Raw genomic sequence first — 16645 nt, 5'->3', positions numbered from 1 at the left:
TGTTGTAGGTCAGTTATACTCTAAGTAGGGGGACAGTTAGAGTTTCAAGAGATTCAGAATGTCTGTAATAGTTTTACAGACTGAGAACCAGAGTCATGGGTGAAAGAACTTTCCCAAGTCAAATTGATAAAGGTGAGATTTGAAAGCAGAGTTGGGCATGTGCTCAGTATTAATGCATTTATTGTCAGTGTTCACATAAAACATTACACTGAACACAAAGCTTGTTGACAAAGTAATCTTAGTGAAGGGAGAGAAGCATAAAGGATTATTTTTCCGACGTCATTGAAGAGAAGTAAAACTACAGTCTATATATTTGTATTTTGATGTCATCTTTCAAATAAGAGTATTAGAACAACTTTTACACCATTATTCTCTAAGTTTTCATTCATCTGCAGTTATCTCCTTTTTGAATTATTCTGCATGTGATACTTGATATTGTTCTGTGTTTGCTATTTTCTCCCTGGTTACACTGCTTAGTTGGCTGTTTTTGTCGAAAAGACAGAATGACTGAGAGGTTCAGCTCTTAGATTATTTAATGTTTATTTTTGCCTGTGCTGGGGGCTACTCTCCAGCTGCAGGGCACGGGCTGCTCACTTGGCGGCTTCTCTTGTTGCAGGGCATAGATTTTAGGGCGCTTTGGTCTGCAGTAATTGTGGCTCCTGGACTTTAGAGCACAGGCTAAAGAGTTGTGGCACATGGGCTTAATTGCTCCAGATCATATGGGGTCTTCCCAGATCTGGGATCGAACCTGTATTTTCTGCATTGGCAGGCAGATTCTTTACCACTGAGCCACCAGGGAAACCCAGAAGTTTAGATAGTAAATTTCATTGTAAGATTCAAAGAAAAGAAACTTTCAAGCTTTTCTTTTTTGGTTGTTATTTTAATATTAAACAGAGGGGAAATCCCATTTTCTTTCCAATATTCAATAAGAGCAAAAACATTTGGATATTTACTATCTTTTTTAAGTCATGAGTTGGAACTTGGGCTTTAGGGGCCACAGGATTAGATAGTGATTGGTATCAGGCTCATTTTAGTTACTGTTGCTCACACACTTGTTTATGTTGGCAGCTTCATTTTGTGTTAAGTATGAATATTTAATATAATTAAAAATTAACAATGCTTATTACTGTTAGAAGTTTGAAAATTTTCTTGGTATTTTGCAGTGGAATTATGGTCTCGATAGTTTGCTCTAAATTGGGAAATACGAGTGTGGATTTCATTTCGGCGAAAGACATGTTCCTGGTGTAACTGGATAGTCTACTTTAGGACTGTGCTGATTCTTATTTAAATTGAAATATAGTTGATGAAAACTATGTTAGTTTTTGAGTATGTGACACAGTGACTTGATATTTGCATACATTATGAATCTGCTGTTTCTTGAAAAAGATCATCTTGAAACAGATAGTTTCAAGGCCTTTATTATTATATTTTAGTCCTATATTCCCAGGGTTGTTCAACTTGGTAAGGTGAATGCTAGCCTTTTCTGCCTTTCCCCCTCCCCCTGCAACCCTGGTTATATTGTTGTTTGTTTTGTGTGTTTGTTTTGGTAATAGATTAAGGGAAAAAAATCTTTTTCTTCTGGGTCAAAATATGGTCAAATATAACAAGTTTAATCACTTGAAACATTTAGAAGTACTAATAAATATGTGAATGTATTTATGTTAATCTTTATTTCCTGCAATGAGAAATTCTTCAGTTCTTCAGTCATTTAAGGAATGCTTTTTATGCTTAATGTGGCATACTTGGTTATTTTAAGATGAATACCTTAGTGGAAAAAGTTATTTAACTGTAAACAGTAAAAGATACTGTTAACTCTGAATTGAAAAGTATCTTTTCTATTTTATGATTCGATTTTAATAAGTTGCCCTTCTTTTTAATAGACTGTCTTGAATTGATTTGTATGAAATTCATCTGGGAATTGTTTCTGACTTTGATTCAGAGGTAGAACTGGTTTTTGCCAGCAGGATGAATGTGAGCCACGTCAGTGATTTGTATATAGGCCTGGGCCTGTTAACCCCTTCAATTTTACAGAATTACGTGGGTACTAATATTTCTGCTTTTATCTGAACAGGGTGGACCAAGTAAGTTAGTGCAAAAGCATTTGGCTGGTTTGTTTAACAGCATCACATCTTTTTACCATCCTTCAAATAATGGCCGCTGGCTGGTGAGTAATGTTCATATTTTACTCTTACAGTTTGGAATTTTTTTTAAGATATAGTCACATGTGACTATTGCCTATTGTGTACATTTTCTGTCGCTCAACTAAGCTTTCCCTGTGTGAGCATGATTATGTTCACATTAAGTTACTGTGTTTATAGCACATATAGAAATAAATGCTAGTAACTGGTGGCAAAATGCCATAAAACAATGGAATCGTCTTTTCGGTTTTATTGTGTGTGTGCTTTTTTCTAAGTTGCTGGGTTAAAATGGCTTTTCAAGTAATGAAAGACTCATGTGATGCTAGAAATTAAAACTGAATTTTGAAAGTGTTTATTATTATAGATGATTAATTGGTAAGAGTATTTATTCTACCTAGTTAGGCCATACAGGTCCTTTGTAATAAGATTATACAAACTGTTAACCAACAGGGTCCTAGTGTAGCACAGGTGACTATATTTAATGTCCTGTGATAAACCATAAAGGAAAAGAATATGAAAAAATATATGTGTATAGCTGAGTCACTTAGCTGTACAGCAGAAATTAATAGCTTTATAAATCAACTATACTTCAATAAAATTAAAAAAATAAAAAGATAGGTTGTATTTAAAAATTATTAGACAAGCAGTTGTTTGAAAAGTTTTTACTTGGGATAGTAGAGAGGAACTGTATCTCTGTGAGAACGACAAACTACCTAGGACCTTCTGCTTCTGTGTCCCCAGAACAAGTTAATGAAACTGCTTCAGCGGTTGCCAAACAGTGTTGTTAGAAGATTACATCGTGAAAGATACAAGAAACCTTCTTGGTTAACTCCTGTGCCTGATAGCCATAAGCTTACAGATCAAGATGTTACAGACTTTGTACAATGCATTATTCAGCCTGTCCTCTTGGCTATGTTTAGCAAAACTGGTAGTTTAGAAGCAGCCCAGGCTCTGCAGAACCTTGCACTCATGAGACCGGAGTTAGTAATACCCCCTGTACTTGAAAGGTAAGTGTAGCTTCACATGTTTCCTTGAAACCCCAGCTGTGTCCACTGTTACTCTGGTTATCTATCTCTTCTACTCTTCTGCGTGGCTTTCTTTTCTGTGGCTTGTTTTGCTATCTCGGTACTTACTCCTGTTCCTAGAGGGGAAACAAGATATTTTAACCTAATGATTGGTAACTTGATAAAGATTTATTGACCAGAAAAAGAAAATTGACATGAAATGAATAAAATATTTTGACTTATGTGCTCATTTTAGTTAATTGAAGTTTTTGCTCATAAATAAACCTCTGGCTGTTTTGTTTCATAAAATGTGAGTGTCACTAAATATTAAGAGCATGGCAGTGACAATAATTCTGGATGTCTGCTTCTTAGGGTCAGTGATAGAGAAGAAAATTTGTTCAGCTTTATTGTTTGCATATATTGTATATATAACCTTGTGTGAATTATTTCTACTGTGTCAATTTCATTGTATTCATTTTGTTTTGTATGTTGGAATAGTAACAAAAATAGTTCTCCATTTGCCTTGTTGCTGTCATAATACAAACTTGGTGTGCTTCACAGGAGAGAGCCACTCTCAGTGGTCTTGAGTGTTCATGAGCAGATTGCTTAAGCTTTCTTTTATTCATTCTTTGCTGCCTGAACTTCAGGTTTAGGATTCTTCTCTAAATGGCTTTGTTAAAAGCGGAAGAAGAATGTTAGATTTTGGAGCCCAGGGGAATCTTAACGGCTTGAGTTTCCTCCAACTCAGATTTGTCCAAGGTCCTTACTGGCAGCATGCAGATGACAGCCTGTTTTCTGACTCACTGTTGAGAGAGGAAAATTGGTAACATTTATTTACTTGGCGAAGGGTACCAAAATAAGGCTCCATTATTTGTAATTGGAGTTGCTTGTGCTATCTTCCCCTGTCTTCTGTGCCATCAATGTTTAAGTTGGACATCACTATTCCAACCTCCCCTTTTTGTGTACATGTCTTAGGGCACTGAAACTTCCAGCATGTCCAGCTTAACGGAATGTGAAAGTTAGGCAGTTTCTACTTTATCTTCGGCCTTCACTCTTGATTGCCACTTGGGCTCCAGGTGGTAGCAGGAGCTGACAGTCAGTGGCGGGTCCCTTGATTTTCTCTGGATAGGAGAGACCTGCCTCAAGGGACGACTTCAGCTGTTTGCAGAATTAAAATTTGAACTCTCAGGTGTTTCCTTTTGTTTTGCCTTATTTCATTGTTTTCCAGGTGATGAATTTTGATTGGTGAGATAAACTTTTAGTTGAAGGAACAAAGTTGATAAATACAAATACGATTTATCTGTCATGTTTTTCTTTAGTAGTTAATTTTTGGGCAAATTTAATGCCAGCATCATATGTGATCTTAACCAAGATGCTAAATTGACAAAATTGACAATACAATGATACTTTTTGAGATTCAGTTTTAATTTTGTCCTGTTTAGAAGTGGCTTGGCTACCATTTTTTGTAGACTTTTTTTTTCTCTTTTAGAAAAACAGAAAGTTTTTTTTTTTTTTTTTTAACCACACCATGTGCTTTATGGGATCTTAGTTTCCTGACCAGAGATTGAATCTGGGCCACCAAGGCAGTGAGAGTATTGAGTCCTAACCACTGGACTGCTAGGGAATCTCCAAGTGAAAGTCTTTTAAAAAGTAAAAAACATTGACACTTGATTTTACATCTCTTGAAGACATCCTCTGCTAAAGCATTTTTGGCTTGTTTTATTCATCTTTTAAAATAAACATAGGTTTGGTTATATTTTTTTAATCCTAGTTAGAAATCCTCCTTTTTTCCTACTTTATTTAGAAATTTCCTTATTATTTATTTACCTTTTCTGTTAAGAAGAATTTAAACTGTGTTTCGTATTACTTTTCCCCCTGTAGGAGAGAGTCTCAAAAATGAAATCACTGAACCATTGAGTGTTCTTAAATACTAACTTAGTGATCAAAGATTGCATCTGTCTTATTCCCCCTGTTTTATTCACTCTACTGTCAAGAATATTCTCTTATGTTTCTGAGAGCTGACTTCCAACTTTAGATCACAGTCCTTTTATAAAGTATAAAATAGGAGACACTGGAACATTTTAGTCAGATTGTTTTTTCCTTTAAAAGGGAAGAGTGGAGTAGCTGTGTGTTATTGCTGATTTCTAATAATCACTATTAGATTAGATGCAGTCCTGCTGGATTGTGGGAATGGATTAAGATGCTGAAAGAATCAGAAATCTGCCAGCTAATATTCTTTACACTGTGCAATTGGCATGAGGAAATGTGGTGAGGTGTCAGGGAATTGGGGAAACATGTACCTTTCCTTTACTTCTGTGATTCTGTTAACCTTGAAAGCAAATATTCATTCAGAATACTCTGTTAGCAGACAAACCTTTACTCTAAAATGCAGTTTATGAATTTAGTAAACTGTTTAATGTGTTACATATGTTTATCTGTCATAGAAAAATTTTTTAAATTGTTTTCAAACTGCAGAACATATCCTGCACTAGAGACTTTAACAGAACCTCACCAGCTCACAGCTACTTTAAGTTGTGTCATTGGAGTAGCCCGCAGTTTGGTATCAGGGGGCAAGTGGTTTCCTGAAGGTCCAACACACATGCTACCTCTGTTGATGAGAGCATTGCCTGGGGTGGATCCGAATGACTTTAGTAAATGCATGGTGAGCATATTTGTAATTCTGTTTTCTATGTAAGTTTTAATTGTGTAAATGGATATCCTGTTACTTTCTTCAAATATTCTTTAGAACACAGTAAAGTATAAAATTTCTTAATGGTAGCAGAATTACACCTGTAGATGCCCAAGTTTAGATCCATGTACACTTAGTTGATCTATGTAAGGTTTTCCTTAGGTTAAGTCATTTCCTGTAACTTGAATGCATTTATGATCATACAGTATTTTAAAGCTTAAATTTCCTATTCTCTGTAAGCAGATCCATTAAAAATGATAACATATGATCATTTGCACTTCTCTTTGCACTGGTTGCAAGGAGCATGATAAAAATGACTGGGTGTGAAATGCTCGATTCCCTTAATATACAAACCTGACTTACCATATTGTGCATCTTCCCTCTTCCCTGGCCTCCAGCTTCTCCATTAGTATTTTCTACCTACACTTAGTTAATATTACATTTTTGGTGGGAAGCCAGGTAACTTCTTAGTGACCAAAGGTTAGAAAACTTTGTGCTTAAATCTAGTAAATAACTGTATGATAATAAATTCAGTTAAAATTTATTATTTAGTTAAACTTCATTACTCAGTTAACAGCTAGTTAATTGTGAGGAACCTTAAAATGTTCAGTTCTAAGCAAAAAGCTTTCAGAAAGATTGTTATTTCCCTCTTTGGTACTTGATAGTAGCTTATGGTATGTATGTATTTTGGAATTAGAACTCTGTGTAATTAATGTTTGCTCTTTTGCATCTTTCCATAGATCACATTCCAATTTATAGCAACATTTTCCACTCTGGTGCCTTTAGTAGATTGTTCATCTGTACTGCAGGAAAGAAATGACCTCACAGAAGTAAGGATGCTTTCTTCCTCTAAAAAGATTGGTCAACTGAGTTCTAATTCCTACTGTATATGAATAGTAATATTTGAAAGTTTAACAGCAGCTTTGCAGAGGTGCTGACAAATTAAAATTACTGTTTTGTGACTAGAACGATATGAATGGAGGGCCAGGCCATCACTGGTAAGATAGTCTGCAGAGCACCCACCAAAGGGGGTAGGTGAGAAATAGGCTGTTCCAGTAAACAACTGAAATGAAAAGATGTATTTCAGCTTTTTGCTTTGTTAAGCAAAAAGTGATGGCATTTTGTTTTTCCATTTTATGTTAGGAATAAATCTATTGAGGAAATTGGCATCATTACTGTCTGGTTTTTTCAGAGCTATTTTCTTTATGACATGTATGTTATTACCTTACTTTTGGCATTTAGATGGCTAACTAGTGAGATAATCCTTTATACATACACAAGCAGTTTGAAAACTGGTACTGATTTTTAAAATATGGCTGCCTGAACTTCTGTTTTTTGGCCCTTACAAAATATGTTAATTACTACTTATTTTGGTTCCTGGGAAGTGGATGAATTATTCTAAATTGATAGGGGAATTTGGTGCTATTTCTCACAGTGCTCAGTGTAATAATGTAGTATTAGATGTATTTTATAGACTATAGTTGAGTTTTGTTCGGGGGGAAGAATGAAAGCCTATTTGAAAATTTTCTGCACATTGACATGTTACAGGTAGAGCGAGAACTTTGTTCTGCCACAGCTGAATTTGAGGATTTCGTCTTACAGTTTATGGACAGGTAAGCAAGTACCTCAGGTCTGTTTAATGTCTGATAGATATTAAAAAATAACAATGTCCTGTCTCAGCAGAATTTAGCCTCGCTCTGCATTGCAGCCTGTATTTAATTACTATGCAAGGATGGTGCTTCTTCTGAGGTTACAAAGGGACAATTGATTTGTGAGCCGTGTTCAAATGAAATGCATATCATTTGCATTGTCTTGACAATAGAGATTTATTTAATCAAATCAACCAAAAATATTAAGCCAGTTTTTAGTTGCTAAAATTTTATTTTCTTTGGGTTATTTAGATGCTTTGGCCTCATAGAAAGTAGCACATTGGAGCAAACAAGAGAAGAGACAGAGACTGAGAAAATGACTCACTTGGAGAGTTTGGTCGAATTAGGTCTGTCTTCTACGTTTAGTACAATCCTCACACAATGTTCCAAAGAAATATTTATGGTAAGAGTGCATTGCTGCAAAGAGCTAAATTCCAACTTGTGGTTTATTTGATGTTTTAAAAATTGAACTTCAGGTTACTCATGTGTATATCATACCAACTTCTCTTTTCTTTCCATATTAAAATTTGAAAAAAATGAGGAATTCCCTGGCAGTCCAGTAGTTACAACTCCATGCTTCCACTACATGGGGCATGGGTTCAGTCTCCAGTGGGCAACTAAGATCCCACATGCTGTGTGGTATGGCCAAAATATTTAAAAAAGATACCTTCAAACAGAAACATAAAAATATGTATCCATCAGTTGATGAAAATGTAATGAGAGGCTTATGGGAACTTAATCCTGTATTTCCCCTAAGAACTTTGGTTCAATATTTGCTAATTCAGTGCCCACAGCAATTTTGTAGAGCATAACTACTACACATAACAAGAGTTGATTGTGAAGGAACTTTATATGCCTTTACTTTGTTTCTGTTTGTGTTTCTTCTTTCTCCATCTGAGATTATCATTATGCAGTGTTTATCCTTGTTAAAAGCTAAACTGCCTTACAGCTGCATGAGATATTTGCTAAGATTATGTTAGTATAAAGAAGTTAACATAAATAATCTCTTATTTAACCATAATCTTCTGAAAGGAGTTGTTTATAATTTTCAGCCTTGTCAATCCATGTCTAGAGCTAATTCCTTCATTCAGTAATTAAAATTATCTAATTGTAAAATTAAGTAGATGCTTCACATCATTTAGAGGAGAGAGAAATAGTTTGTAGTTGTCCAAATAACAAACTGTAAGTATTAGATACTCCTCAAGATTCCCTGTTTTAAATTGACCAGCAAGATAATTAAGTTGCATTTGCTTCCAGCAGCTTTAGTTTTGTGTTCAGCATTTCTATAGCAAATAAAATCTAGTGCCTCAAATGTTTTGGTCACAGTAGGGTCTTGTGCAAAGGCTGTTCGTAGACCTGAATGTAATATTATTAAACAAATTTTTATATATTCAGGTGGTTAAATTTTTCCTACTTGATTATTTTTTTAGTATAATCTGAGTCACGTTTTATTTTGTGTTTAAAAAGATGTTTCATTTTTTTAAAAATGCTAGTTAGACATTTTCATTTTTACGTTATCTTTTAATAGGTGGCCCTTCAGAAGGTTTTTAATTTTTCTATTTCACATATATTTGAAACAAGAGTCGCAGGACGCATGGTGGCAGACATGTGCCGTGCTGCAGTCAAGGTGAGTTGGGGTTTTTTGGACCGATGAAGTAATGAATCAATAGCCAACAGTTTTATGTGGTTAATTATTTTAGACATGCTTGTCATTCTTAAAATACACCTATTTCTTTCATAGCTGCTTACAGCCCTTATTTGCCTCTGAAAATAGTGCTAATGTGTGCTTGTGACTGTTAAATATTTGTGCCTCTCAAAAAAATTTAACTTATACAAACAAATATGTTTTCAGTGCTGCCCAGAGGAATCTTTGAAGCTATTTGTTCCCCACTGCTGCAGTGTTATAACTCAGCTTACAATGAGTAAGTCTTAAGGTTATTATCTATATTTGTGATTTTGCAAGTTTTTCTCGATTTCTACAACTGTACTGATGAAAACAGATTCTTTAAGCTGTGTGGTGTTTTAATTTTGCAGTTTGGGGTGAAATTGCTTAAAACAAGGTCATCATCCAGATTGACAGATAGCTTAGAGATTTTACTCTATTAAAATTTCATACATACAAGAACCATTCAGGTTGCTGTAGAAAATAAAAGGTATTTTGTGAGATGTGAACGGGCAGGAGTCCTGGTTGGTGTGTTTATCTTCTGAAAATTGAGTTTCCACCTCCGCTGAAGCAAGCCCAGCTTAACAACGAAAGAATGAAAAACTTCCTAAAACAGGCTTTTCTCAGCTATTAGAAGTATTAAATACAAATATTTTTAAATGATGGATTTCGTTGGATGTTGTTTTTTTCCCCCACTGATACTATTTTGCTATTTTTAGATGATGATGTATTAAATGACGAAGAGCTAGATAAGGAGTTACTATGGAATCTTCAACTTTTGTCTGAGGTATTGTAAATCTGTGGAATAAGAAAATATTTCTGTGAAAATGTTGAGTTGCTCTGAGGATGTATCCTCTGTTTTTGAAAAATGGACTTCCAAACTTGTAAAGTTAGAAAGATTTGGATCTGACTACAAAAAGCAGATAATGCCATTTTCTTGTTTTGAAAGGAGTATGATAATGGTTGACTACTTCATGCCTAATGTTTTTAATTCTAATGTGGATAACTCATTAATTGATAAGTTTATCAGATTTAGCATCTTCCCCTTCCCCATATTTTAAATTTGGCCATCAGTCAAACTTCAGTTTCCTGTACAGTTTAGTTCAGGAACCAAAGGACAGAGAAATTCAATTAAGTTTTGTCTCCTTCAGGAGGTACAGTCTTGAAAAGGATGTTACTGTGGCACTTAAGAGCCTAAACACAGAAAATGTGTTTTTGATGTTAAGAAAGATTCATTGTTAGAATGTAATTAAAATAACAATCTTAAAATGAATTAAAGCCATTTTAAGAAACATTGTTACTATTTTAGACAACTTTAGTATCCAAACATAGACTTTAAATATTGATTCCTGATCTTCTAAATAAAATATCTTCAAATGTTTTCTTCCTAGATTACTCGAGTGGATGGGAAGAAGTTGCTTCTTTATAGGGAGCAGCTTGTAAAGATTCTCCAAAGAACCCTACATTTAACCTGTAAGCAGGGTTACACTCTGTCTTGTAACCTTTTGCATCACCTCCTTCGTTCTACTACACTTATCTACCCTACCGAGTACTGCAGTGTGCCAGGCGGCTTTGACAAGCCTCCTTCTGAATACTTTCCTATCAAGGCAAGCATTTTCAATAATCTAGGATTCCAGAATATATTGGGTTATTTTTCTTAGAAAAATTCAAAGTGTGGGATTTTCCCCTGTGTGTACAAAAGTGTTGCCTTTTTTTTTGTAACTTCTTATTTTTAACATAGATTATTAAAACTATTATTGAAATGTTTTAAACTTGAAAGTGTGATGTAACTTGAGAGCAGAGTGCAATAATAGCCTCACATAAACTTACTGTTACTATTTCAGTAAACTTACATTTGAGTGGCTCTTCAGGGAGACCTTTTTTAGGAATGATAATGAAGGAATCATGTGATGTCTGATGTTTTTTTGGTGTGCATTTGTTGCCTTAGGTTTGGTTTACTTATACATTTTCTTTTAAGCCTTTTAAATTATGTGTGTGTGTTGTTTTTTTCCCCTCCCCCCAACTTCTCAAATTGCTGGTTAAATGCTGTCTTGTAGGACTGGGGTAAACCAGGGGACTTGTGGAATTTGGGGATCCAGTGGCATGTTCCTTCTTCTGAAGAGGTGGCTTTCGCCTTCTATCTGTTGGACTCTTTCCTCCAGCCTGAGCTCAGCAAACTCCAGCATTGCGGGGATGGAGAACTCGAAATGTCTAGGTTAGTTTTCTTTTATAATCAGTTAATGGTGTATAGTTGTGGACTAAAACATTCTTTTCACACCCTCCCTCTCTCTGTGGCATATCAGATGTATTCATTTTCAAGGTGTGTTTTGGATGCCTCCCATAAATGTGATTAGGAAATCATTTAAAATGGTTTATAGTTTAGCAACAGAAAGTTTCTCATAATTAAACATCTGAAATAGGAAAACTCGGAGTTTTTTCTAGTTTGCTTTTAGTGCCTTCTGCTTAGCATTTTCACTTGTGCATATTTTGGGAAGTGTGTATAAATATGCCTGCTTTGTAAGGAAATGCCTGTTTTTCAGGATTCACTGTAGCTTTTACTGGTTCATTTCATTTTAGTAATTCATATTTTGTTATTACTATTACCTAGAGAAATATCCCTAAGATTTTTTTTTTCCTGTCCCAAAGAGCTTTAACAGGAAACAGTTCTTTGAGACTACTTTCTATATAGTAAGAAAATTAGTATGTATCAAATAGCAGGAAATTTTTAATAAGCAAATCCACTAGGAATGGGCTTGGAAGAGGAAGAAGTATGATTGACTTATGTCAGCTGTGTGTTACTCTGAACTGCTTTGTGGAATAAATGTTTACCTAGTCTGTTTTAAAATTTTGGCCAGGCTGTATGGCTTGTGGGATCTTGGTTCCCTGACCAGGAATTGAACCTGAGCCCTCGGCAGTGAAAGTGCTGTGTCCTAACCACTGGACCGCCAGAGCAGTCCCTTTGCTGAGTCACACTTCAGTCATGTCTAACTCTGCAACCCCATGGACTGTAGCCCTCCAGGCTTCTCTGTCCGTGGGGATTCTTCAGGCAGGAACACTGGAGTAGCTTGCCGTGCCCTACTCCATCCATTTTAAAAGATAGACTGTAGTAGGGAATCTTCTGTAATAATGTTCCTTTTTGTTAGTGGTTGTGATCTTTGGATAAACAGGGAATTAGGTTCAGAGTTGCTTCACAAAGGGCAGTCAGTTGTTGTTACTTGTGATTATTTAGATTATTTAAATGTAAGTAGGTCTGATATTATCAGTAAATATCTGTTTAATTACCTTATACTGTTAAGCGGGTAAACTGAAAATGTTCATCCTTTCTAAGGCTTAATTTTGTATATTCCCACTTGATAAAGTTCTTGCACTTCACCTTAGACTCTGCAAGGCTTTTTGTTAAATAGAGATTTGGAGTCTTCTCAAATATGAAAATGGTTTTTATTTCTTCTAGAGATGATGTTCTGCAGAGTCTGACTATAGTCCACAACTGTCTCATTGGCTCAGGAAACCTCCTACCTCCATTGAAAGGAGAGCCGGTTACTAACTTGTAAGTAAAGATAACTATTTTATATATTTTGCTGTTTTGCCATTTGGCATATATTTTAAGACTTAGTCGCATAATGAGTCACTGGTTCTGTTATTGGTTTGTTTCTGTATAACTTTAACCTCTTTGTCATTGTTAGGCTAAAAATTACTGAGGCATAGTTTAGGTCTATTAACTTTAGGGCTTTATTCAGATTTTGCATATGGTACTAGGATCGAATAACTTCCAGTGATAATCAGTTGTAAAATATCAGCTTACAGCTATTAAGTCTGTTAGGTTACTGAGTTAATTGAGATAAATTCTTTTTAAAAAGAAAGAAAAGCACTTTTTTTTTTTTTTTTTTTTGGTCTATCACTGGTAAGGATTTTGTAGCAAAAAACCTGGGGTAGTTTTTTTTTTAATAAAAATTTGTTCTCTATTTTTCATTGATGTTAAACCTTTGAGACCCACCAAGTTGCTTTTATCAATTTAAGTGCTTTTCAGAGTATTATTATTTTGAATGAATGCCTTGATTTAGTCCATTGTCAGTACTACCATTTAAGTTGAAAAAATTAAAATTAAATCAGCAATATCCGACTTGTAGGTCACTCACCAAGTATGTAGATACTAGTCTCAGCATCCGGCTTAGATCATTTTCTCTGAACTTCAGTATCTCATGGCTGAGAAAGTTACTGAAAATCACACAAAAATAAGGAAGGAACCCTTGCTCTCTCAGAAGAACACGAGGGGAGAATTATTTGTTGATTTTGCAACAAGAATCTTCAAGGAGTGGTTTTAAAATGGCTTGCTTGTCTTTCATTTCCTAAATAATTAGTCATTTGGAGTCATACTTTTTTCATAATTCCCACTTATTTCACTTATCTAAAAACTGTTTCTAGGCACTGAACTTTTTACTTGACTCATTAGATTTAAGAGGGAGAAGTAGGGTCATTTCAGGTAAGGAAATCAATTTTAAGTTTGTCTAGAAATTTATTGAATTCTTTTAAAGAACTTTTGTTTTTCATCAAGCTTTATAGTTTGATATAAGAGCAACTTTACCAAAATTCATTTTTTCAAGAGATTTTAAACACTGTTTTAAAGTGAGAGACCTATAGAAATGGTTTTGATTTTCCTGATGCTCTTTAACAGTATATAATATAGTGAGAACATAACTTAAGGCTAAGGCGTACCAAAAAGCTGCTTCACACATCAATTGATTATATCAGTAAACTTAACTCTGCTTAAACATGTTGAGAAGTGTGGTCCTTTAATTCAATAGTTTGTCAAAGAACAAAGGCATGTACCTTTTGTGTATGTAATTAGAAGACTTTTTAGTATTGAATGATGGTTAGGATGCATTGCTGAAGGGTCCGCTCAAGAGGCTTAAAGGTTTCCGTTGAAGTTCATATCAGCATAGAGCCAACTGCTCTATGTTAGTGAACTGAAGCAAAGTCTTTATCCTCTCCGACTAATGTGCGTCAGGACAAAAGTTCCATATATTTGGTTATTACAAAGCTAGTTAGATTTGTATGTAATGAAATGCATTTTCAATAAGGAAAACAGTGCCTAACTATAAAAACTTTATTAAGACCCCCTTTGCTATACATTATAAGCTATAAAATTGACATGAATATCCCTTTAAGGTTTTTTTTCCAGGAAAGATAATTTAGACTTAAAAGTGTGGTGTTTAGGTACTTCCCAGATGATCCAGGGGTTAAGAATCTGCCTTCCAGTTAAGGGGATGTGGGATCCATCCCTGGCTGGGGAACTGAGATCCCGCATGCTATGGGGTTGCAGAACCCATGGTTCTTACCTAGAGAGCCTTCATGCCACACCCAAGAGCTCATGTGCCACAACTGAGACCCAACACAGTCATGAATAAATAAATAAATATTTGTTCAACATGTTGTGTTTTAGAATTTTCACTTAGAGTAAAAATTTAACATAATAAAATGTAATGAAGTAATACAAAATTATGTTAATATGAATATATGTTTATACATTTTAATGTTTTGATTATAAATATAAAATGTTTTCTTGTATATTTAATAGCACATAGTAATGAAACAAAATATAAAACAAGGAAAAGGAAAAATTCAATCATTTTAATCCTTGAACAATACACATATTTAGGGTTCTTTGTAGTTACATACACCTACTCAGGGTCATGATTATACAAAGGACAGTTAAAGATGAATGAGCATTTTTTTGCCTTTGAATTGTAAGAAAAGAGAGTTTGTAAAGTCTTCCCTGGGCTTGAATTAGTTTGTAAAAGAATTTTTTTTTTTTAAACCAACTGCTAACTGGAATCACCTTCGTCTAAAATTTTAATTTATTTTGGCAATGTGTGAGTTTTTACATTGACTTTATATAACATTTCACCTTTTTTTGCAGATAGTAAGATAGTTTTCACCAAAGTATAATAAAACAAAGTTGGCCTTTTAAATTTCTAAAATGCTCATCCTAATACAGTCAATTATTAAAATCTCTTCAGTGTAAATTGATTTGAAAGAACTAATCAAATAATGCCAGTTGATGGTGCCATTGTTGTGTGATATTAAATCATACTGCCTAGTGTGAAGAAAGAAGATCTGCAGCGTAGTTCTTGGAGATGATCAGTAGCAGGTCAATTGGAAACTAGGAGATGAAAACAACTCTTTATTTGGACATGAGTTACTCCAAAGGAGATAGAATAAAATGTTACCTAGTTGGGGAGAAAAGGAAACACGTAACGGTGACCAGTGTTTTAGTGTGATGCCTAAGATGTCTGAGGAAGTCACTCCTGTTAATATCAAGAGTGACTGTGGTAATTGGCTGTGGTATTGTAGGACATTATGCATTTTCTGAAATACCAGACCAGTGTTTGGAAGCACCTAGCAGCTCAGTTCTTTTCTAAAAAATTAACCTTACATTTTTTCTTACGTAAATCTGAGTTAGGTAAAATATTCTAGCTGCTTTAATTATTTTTGTCAGATCACTTATTATTCAGTTTGTCTTGCATATATATTAGTAGTATTGGTCTTCTGGCAAATTGCAGCAATAAAAAATGACAAGTTTAGTTCTGAATTTTCCTGTAAGGAAATCTTAGTTCCTGATAGAGTATATGGGATGGTCTCAAAATCTCATTGTTGAGGGAAATAGCTACCACATGTGAAAAACAATTTTCTGTGCTATGTAATTATAGAGACTGAAAAAAAAATAAAAAGCTTAGATGAGATGAGTTGATTGTCCTAAGTATTAGTTACATACCTAATGGTATCTACATTGTACTTTTTGGCCTTTCACCTTAGTTTACTAAGTATCTTGTACATACTATAAATTTTACTGTTTCAAAGGATGGATGAAATAAGGGCCTTTGAGGGTAATTAAGAGTAAATTATTTTAGTTCAGTTTGAAATTTTAACAGTTTTGTCAGATACCAAGGTTACTGACTTAATCTTAAAATGTGACCTCTCTATTTTGCTCTTGGAACCTTTAGTTAATGATTTCATAGAAATACCTGTGATATAATTTATACTCTTAGTTCTGCCTTTAAAGGTGTGGAAATTGGATTATGTCTTTTCAGGGTCATATAGGAATTTTGGACACTTGCCTTTAATCCTCAAATCGTCATTAATTTCTCCTTTTGCAGTCCATTCTTTAGAATCTTTTAGGTCTAACCAGCTATCGCAGGATGCAAAAACTAACATCTATAAAACAGGGTTACTCAAGGTAGAGGAGTCGTCATTTTTCATCGCAAATATTTCTTCTTTACTTCGTGCCCCCTTTCCTTTGATAGATCTGTTAAGTCATTCTTAGTTAAATCATTCTTAGGATCTCAGCTTTTACTAACTTTTCACTGGAAAAAAAAAAATCATACTTAAGGTCTAAGAGTTGAGACCATTTCGTGAATATGTGAAAGGATGTGTTGTTATGCGCTGAGGGGCAGGGCTAGCTAACCTCTCTTGGCACCTCCAGGAAACCACCCAGCTCTGCTGGG

General features: G+C 34.6%; 1 protein-coding gene across 2 annotated transcripts in view; it reads left to right on the top strand.

The window, feature by feature from the left end:
- Positions 1-16645, top strand: part of PSME4 (proteasome activator subunit 4) — a 93620-nt gene that overhangs the window by 39579 nt on the left and 37396 nt on the right. For both annotated transcript variants that reach the window (XM_020876624.2, XM_070478357.1), the window contains 12 exons: positions 2072-2164; positions 2880-3145; positions 5618-5804; positions 6572-6661; positions 7380-7444; positions 7733-7883; positions 9009-9107; positions 9333-9402; positions 9863-9930; positions 10535-10750; positions 11201-11358; positions 12595-12690. In XM_020876624.2, coding sequence (XP_020732283.1) covers positions 2072-2164; positions 2880-3145; positions 5618-5804; positions 6572-6661; positions 7380-7444; positions 7733-7883; positions 9009-9107; positions 9333-9402; positions 9863-9930; positions 10535-10750; positions 11201-11358; positions 12595-12690 — 1559 coding nt within the window. The remainder of the gene's footprint in view (positions 1-2071; positions 2165-2879; positions 3146-5617; positions 5805-6571; positions 6662-7379; positions 7445-7732; positions 7884-9008; positions 9108-9332; positions 9403-9862; positions 9931-10534; positions 10751-11200; positions 11359-12594; positions 12691-16645) is intronic.

This window comes from Odocoileus virginianus, chromosome 2 (assembly GCF_023699985.2).
Source record: "Odocoileus virginianus isolate 20LAN1187 ecotype Illinois chromosome 2, Ovbor_1.2, whole genome shotgun sequence".
NCBI lineage: Eukaryota > Metazoa > Chordata > Mammalia > Artiodactyla > Cervidae > Odocoileus > Odocoileus virginianus.
This window is presented reverse-complemented; position numbering and strand designations above follow the sequence as displayed.